The sequence below is a fragment of the Pristiophorus japonicus genome, chromosome 21, assembly GCF_044704955.1.
Source record: "Pristiophorus japonicus isolate sPriJap1 chromosome 21, sPriJap1.hap1, whole genome shotgun sequence".
NCBI classification, from domain to species: domain Eukaryota; kingdom Metazoa; phylum Chordata; class Chondrichthyes; family Pristiophoridae; genus Pristiophorus; species Pristiophorus japonicus.
Genome location: NC_091997.1, coordinates 41,852,824 through 41,860,302, shown reverse-complemented (window position 1 = coordinate 41,860,302; position 7,479 = coordinate 41,852,824). Strand labels below are relative to the sequence as shown.

Sequence of the window (7,479 nt, the reverse complement as noted above, 5' to 3'; positions counted from 1 at the left end):
GAGCTGATTTTTTACCTCAACCCCCCTATCACCGGCGCCATTAATTCCGTTAGTGTTCAACAATATAGGAAGATAAGAACTAGAAGCAGCAGTAGGAGAAACAGCAGCAGGAGTAATTATCTTAAATCTGTGCAGTCCGGATACAGACCCTTCTGCCACTGGAAGCAGCTTCTCCTTACTTACCGAGAAAAACTATTTTCCCTCAAGCTCCCTAATCTGTGTTTCGCCTCCGTTCTATACTTTTAAAATTCATTCTGATAACATTCCCCAGCATAGATTAAAATAAGAGCCATATTTTGCAATGTTACTTTGGCTCGGAGCTCCCCCTCTCACCTTTGACCCCCAGCCTCGGATGTTCAGTGAAATATGCCCAAACTAAAAGATTTGATGAAAAGATTCTCACCAACACATGATCCCTGTAAATTGCTGCAATCTGATTGTTTAACTGAAGTGACAATAACTGGCTGCCACTGTCTACACCTAGAGCTCCTGGAATCTCAGTCCCAGAGCTACTCGGCGGGAGTTTTTGTTCGTGGTTACAGCTGAGAGTGATTTTGTGACAGTCCCTGTGTAACCGGGGAAATCCCGGATATCCCAAACCTTTCCCAGCTCCCCCTCCCCCTCTCAGTGTGAGCCGGTCTGTTGACAAACAATCCTCACTTTCGGAAATGACAAAACTCGTCACTTTCCCTGAGACACTTTCGCTTTCGCTGCAATGGAACAAGGCTCATTTCCAGAGAGAAACTGACACGGACACTTTCCCGGGAGAGAGACAAGAAAGAAACGGTGAAAGAAAAGGCATCGGCATCATGTTCGGACTCAGAGTCGAAGCAGATTCAATATTCTTTAAAACTAAATCTCAAAATGACTCCAGGAAACAGCCCAGAAATGAGAAACAACTTCGACTTAAAGAACAGAGTCTCGGACAGGGGATTCCGGGCGGGGACAGCGGGCATCAAGCGGTGCCCTGGGCTATGAGCCGGGCTCTCTGCGATGTCCAAGCTGCGAAATGTGAACAGTCCCAGCGCGATGTGAGCACACCGGGGAGAGAGCGGGTTTTAAATGGAGCCACTGTCTCTGGAGCCGAATGTCAGCGTTAAATCCGCGGCCCCAGGATTCCCGCTGCTCGTGTCACTGTAACCCGGATTTTCAAATCAACCCTCAACACATGTCCACACTCCCCCAATACAGAGTCTCCCTCTAAACCACCTTCGTGCCCCGGGGACCCGAATCCACACAACACGGAGCTCGAGGCGAGCGCTGGTTGGGATCTTTTCTCGGGGATTTTCCAGTCGCTGCTTCAGGAATCTCCAGCTTTTGGATTCCTCACCTCAGACAAAAATCGCACAAACTTTTGCTCTCCTGCCGCTCTTCCAAATCTCCTGCAGCCCGATTTCACTTTTGGAATCTAATGCCACCCATTGAAGCCGGCAGCATGGCAGTGCCCGCTCCCAGCAGTGTCCAGCCGCACACCCACACCACTCGGCAACACAGGCGGCCGCTCCCGGATCACAAGCCGCTGCATTTCCACTTCCAGACTTTCATTCAGTGACAACAACCGTTTTCGGAGCTGAACCCGGACCCGCTCGGCTTCTGATCCTTCAGAGCGGTGCTTTACTCTGGGTCGGTTGAGCATGGCTTTGGCGAGTATTTGGAGATGTTGCATTGTGTTGGTCTTATTGCCCGGGACCCTGAGTCTGGGTTGTGAGAAGCTGCAGTTACAGCAAGTTCTCAACACTGGCACTCTGAGCAAACTGAATCAAATGGTGAGTTTATTCTGCATCTCGAGCCGGACCCTAACCACACAGGGGTTGTTTGTTGTGAAAAGTCAGATATGGGGAGATAGTTTGGGGTTTTATAACTGTATCAAATTGAAAGTCAATGACGCTCCAGTATTGCTGTGTCTCGGGTTGGCAGTAACAGCGATTATCTTCCATCTCAGGGCGGTCGCATCCCTCGACAGCGTGTAAGAGAGAGACTCTCGCTGAAAACCAAGCCCTTGAATCTGGTAAAACTTTCGGAGGGATTACCGGTGAGTGTTGTTTTATTTTATTCAAACTCGAGTTTATCGAAAGTATGAGTAAGTTCAACATCCGGTCCAGAACTTTAATCAGGAAATTTAAATCCAGTGTTGGCTGCCCATTGATGTGAACGTGGAAGAACTATCTCAATCTCTCCAACGTCGTCACTCTCTCTAACTATCTAATTCGTTAACTTGCTCATTTACTCTCACTGTCATTCTCTCTAATTAGCTCATTCACTCAAACTATCTCACTCACTGTAACTATCACACTCCCTCTAATTATCGCAATCTCACTACCTCACATATTATCTCACGCCCTTTAATTATCTTATTACATCTAATCATCACACGCCCTCTATTCACTTAACCCAGTATAATCTGTTTGCTCCCAAAACAAACTGCTTCTCGGTAACTGTCTCACTTCCTCTTACCATCTCACCACCTCTATTTCACTCACTGTAACCATCTCATTCCTTCATTTCACGCCCTCTAATTATCTGACTCACTGAAATCTTCACAACACCTCTAATCATCTTGTACCTGGTGTCTATCTTAATCCCTCTAACCATCTGCCTTCCCCTAACCTCACTCCGGAGCTATGGTGATAATTGTGAGGTTTGCCCGATCATAGAGTCATGTAATGATTCCGCACTCAGGGCGGTCATTATGCCCATCGCGCGTATATGGCCTCATTGCAAACGCTTTCCAATTAATCCCACTAACCTGCCCACTCCCCATAGCCGTGTACATATTTCCCCTTCAACTATTAAATCATAGAAGCATATAATGATCCAGCACAATAGGAGGCCATGCGGCCCATCGTTCCTATGCCAGTTCTTTGAAAGAGCTATAAAATTTATCTCACACCCTGCTGTTTCCCAATAACCCTGCACAGTTTTCCCATTGAATAATTTATCCAAATTCTTTTTGAAAATTATTGAATCTGCTTCCAACAGCCTTTCAGACAGTTTATTGCAGATCTAACAAATCGCTGTGTAAAGAAACTATCCGTCATCACACCTCCAAATCTTTTGCCAATGACCAATTGTGCCCTCTTGTTACTGATTCTTCCACCACTAGAAGCAGTTATCTTCATTTAGCCTATCACTCATCATCATAGGCGCTCCCTCGAACGAGGATGGCTTGCTTCCACATGGGTTCACCGATGTTTCAATGAAGGACCCGATATTCCAGTCCTGAACTCCAATCGAAGGGGTGGAAGATGTCTGTGCGTGTATTTTTTTGACGTGCGATGACCGTTGCACTTCAGCCACCACACAGGCTTGATAGAGCTCGGGCTTTATCTAGTGGCAAGGGTTGACCTGGATGACTGGAGACCTGCTCTGCTGCATGGACCTAGTGCGCACACATATGCAGTGTGGGCTGGCCCGTGCTGCCCCTGCGCCCTCGGCTTTTCTGGGCCCTGAACCCTAATTTGCCGACCTCCACCACGATCTCTAACCGCTCCTCTGCCATGATCTCTCGATGCTCCTCTGCCACAAACACTAACCACACTTACGCCACGATCTCAGCATTCCTTCGCCACAAACATTTGCTGAACCTCCGCCATGATTTCTCACCGTTCCTCCGCCACGATCTCTCGCTGCTTCTCTGCCACGAAAACATTCGCAGCACCTCCACCTCGATCTCTCACCGTTCATCCACCCCTACCTTCCCGCTCCTCCAGTGTACCTGGGCCCCGCCGATGTTCCTGCCCACCGTATCACTATTCTACCATCTTCAACTCTCTCCGTTACTGCATCAAAGAACTCAATCAAGTTAATCAAACGTGATTTGCTTTTAACGAATCCCTTCTGCCTGTCATGTATTAACCCATTTTCTCAAAGTGATAATTAATTATCTCTTGATTTATTGTCTCGAATATATATCCGAGCCCCGGTGTTGAGCCGACAGGCCTGTATTTGTTGGGACTTTGTTGTCTCCTTTTAAACCCGAAGCTTTAATCGTCCAGGGAGAACTAGATTTGTATGCCCTTCATTTCCCCTCGTGGGATTGTGCATAGACTGCATCCAAACTATGCCCGCCATGAAGGCCTCCCATTGCTCATTTAAAGATTTACCTGCAAATCTTTGATTAAAATCCGTATGGGTCAGAACCTCTTTCTGGGTTCTGAAATTAGATCTCCTCCACTAAAATATTTTCACCTGTCATCGTTGCTTGTCCTTTCCCATAAATACTCTGAACCTAAATGGGTACAGATCCCCTCTAATGACATTCTGTTTTGCACAGAGCCAGGACAGGATCCAGATAGTCCATCAAACACTGCGTCACCTCACCAAGATCTACAGCATGAACCTGGGCTCAGTCACATGGCCCCGGGACAAGGTGAAAAACTTTCGTCTTTTCCTGGAGCTGGAAGAATGTGACAAGAAACCGGGCTCAGACTCCAGGCCGAGTAGAAACGCTTCCATTCACAAATACTTTAAAAAGCTGAGGAAGTTTCTCAAACAGAAGGTGGGACCATTGATATTTGACTGTGAATACTGACATGCAGCTCATTTCACCCCATTTAAATCTGTTCATCCTCTAATGGATTTTCCACAAATTTTCTCTTTTGCAGAGATTCAGTAACTGCGCCTGGGAAATAATCCGCGCTGAGACCAGGGCCCGTTTACAACAGATCCTTTTCATCACGGCAAAAATCAGAAGAGAAATTCAAGATTTTCCATAGCCGTGTTTAACCGAGCATGGCAACCATAATTATTTAACGTAAAATTGTTAAATTTTTAAAAAATTGTTACATTCCAAAGACATGTTTAGTGCAGACAGGGAATGATGAATATTTATTTAAATTATCTTCTATTTATGAAAGAATCATTATATTTTTACCGACATTATATTGTATTGTAGCTAAGTGACTGATGGAGAACAAGGAATATCTTGATATTGTTCCATATATGTTTATTTATTTTACATTATTGTTATTTATTTCAGTGATATTTTCCCGTGATGAAATGTTAAAGGTTTCATTGGAGCGAGTCTGAGGAAAATGCTATATCTGTCCCGTCCTTTATGGACTGGGAGCTGCTACAATGAAAAGTTTCATCTCAGGTTTGCTCTGTTGGGCTCCTTATTCCACTCGCAGGTTTTGAGTGTCAGCTCTCTCTACTGGCCCACGCGGCTCACACGACTGTTCCTCCTCATCCCACCTGAATTGAGTCAGTTTTATTGTCGTGATATCTTCATACAATAAAATGTTACCGTTTTTACACAATGTGTCAAGTCAGATCAATAAGAAATATGCATTTCTTGACATGGAACAGAAACTGTTTTCTTTAATGAAAATATTTACATTGCTTTTAAATAAATATACGTCAATAAGTTCTGCCCCTCGTGCTTTATGAGAAGCTATTTAGTTTGTCCCTTCTGTACCTCAATATCTCTGATTGCCACTTCGAGCAGGATAAAGAGTGTCAGAAATTGGAGATTTGACTGCCCTCGTCATGGTTATCAGAGACATCCTTTGTCACAGAGACATCCTGTCTGTCTTTGTCCTCCTTGACCTCTCTAGTGTGTGCCACATGATCTATCATTCCATCGTTTCCCACAATTTCTCTTGTGAGATTAACTTCTGTGGCACTGTCCTTGCTTGGCCCTGCCTCTACATGACCAATCCACTTCCTAAAATGGCTTCTCCCTCAGGCCCAGTTCATTCACTTTGGGTATCCCTTAAGAAACGTGCTCTTTCTTTCATCTACATGCTTCCCTTTGGTAACATCATTCTTTGACATAGGGTCAACTTCCTTATGTGTGTTGTTGACTTTTAGCTTTGCCCCTCCACCGTCACCCTTAATGCATGGAACATCACTGCACCATCTGACAGTAAATCATAGGTGAGTCAGAATTGTTCCCAACTCAGGACAAGCAATCCAAAGCCACCCTATCACGCCAAAAACTCTATACCAAGCCCCAATTTCATCTCCCTCCTTGGCAGCTCATTCAGGCTGAATCCTTACCTGTGCCTTATCTGGGATCAATTGGACGCTGAGTTGAACTTCAAGGCTAAAATATTATCCAGCACCAAGGATGCCTTGATCATTGCAGCATAATATCCCTCTACTCCTAGTGCTCTCACATTGTAAAAAAAAACCTTTATCTACTCTTTCGTCAGCTCCAGGCCTGAATTGTCCAAGGACCGTTTTGTCAGTCCTATAAACTCGAGTCATCATAAACTCAGATTTGGCCAAAACGTGTCATCCTGCAGCTTGTCTTACACCTTGTCTCATCTCCCTATTACCCACTTCCTCACCAATCTCCATTGGTTCCTCACCTCCCAATGCATTGAATTCAAAGTCCCTGGCCAAGTTTACAAATTTCTCCATGTCTGTACCCCTCTCTACATCTGCAATCTCCTGCAACTCTATGTAGCAACATGCCCTCTGCTCTTGTGACTAATCACCTTTGCAGTTCCCTTTCCCTCTGCTCCACTCTCAGTGGCATGGTTTACAGTGCCTTGGGCCCAAACTCTGGACCTGTATGCCTAAAGCCTAATCTCTCAAGCTTCAAAAGCCTCCTCAAAACTCATCCTTCCCACCTTGTCTTTAGCCATCTCTACTGTTGTCCTGCTGTTTGGAGTCTATTTCTAACCTCTGTGAAACATTGTGGATGATTTACTGTGCTGAAGATACCACATAACGGTGTTGCTGTTCAGAGTAGAACATTGTATTCATAATATACTGAGATGTAAATAAAAAAAATCAGAGGCAAAACAAAGCTAATTGATGAACAAAGTTCATCTTGACAGCAAAACTCCCGATTAATTCTCCCATTCTTCAGCATAGTGGCACCGTAGGAAATTACAATGTTCCTGAAACTATCCCAAGAGATCACTTACTCAGCAGAGACCATTTCCAAACAAAGCAGTGCATTTGCCCACTTAGCCACCAATGGGAAGCTTACTCTTTATAAGAACATAAGAACATAAGAATTAGGAACAGGAGTCGGCCATACGGCCGCTCGAGCCTGCTCCGCCATTCATTAAGATCATGGCTGATCTGATCATGGACTCAGCTCCACTGCCCCGCCTACTCCTCATAACCCCTTATCCCCTTATTGTTAAGATATCAATATGAGCAGAGTCAGCAACAGCAGATGAGAGAATACTGCTTGATGGCAGGGCAAACTAGGGGACATGGGCACTGAGTATTGGGCAGTCTTTGTGTGCCTCCAATCAGCCCTGAGAGAGAACTTGTCTGCGAGCTGCATATTATAGACCCAGACACCAGTTTAGATCACAATATTTCACATTACCACAGCAGACAAAGAACCTGCTCCTTTGGTACAATAAATTTCACAATTTAGCATGTTGTTTGAGTGTTAGTCTGCTTTGTACCCACATCAAGAGTTCAGAGTCCAAGCAAGCAAATAATTAAAAGTTAATCCACAGGTAAGAAAAGCATTGAAAAAGGCGAAAGAAATGTTACCCCCACACCAAC

General features: G+C 44.9%; 1 protein-coding gene across 1 annotated transcript; it reads left to right on the top strand.

Annotated features, from left to right (window-relative positions):
* The first annotated feature begins 1,584 nt into the window (after positions 1-1,584).
* Positions 1,585-4,715, top strand: LOC139233522 (interferon a3-like). The gene is made up of 4 exons (XM_070863924.1): positions 1,585-1,766; positions 1,943-2,032; positions 4,274-4,498; positions 4,605-4,715. Exons 1-4 carry the CDS (start codon positions 1,635-1,637, stop codon positions 4,713-4,715), a joined length of 558 nt encoding a protein of 185 aa, XP_070720025.1. The 5' UTR covers positions 1,585-1,634.
* Positions 4,716-7,479: the final 2,764 nt, after the last annotated feature.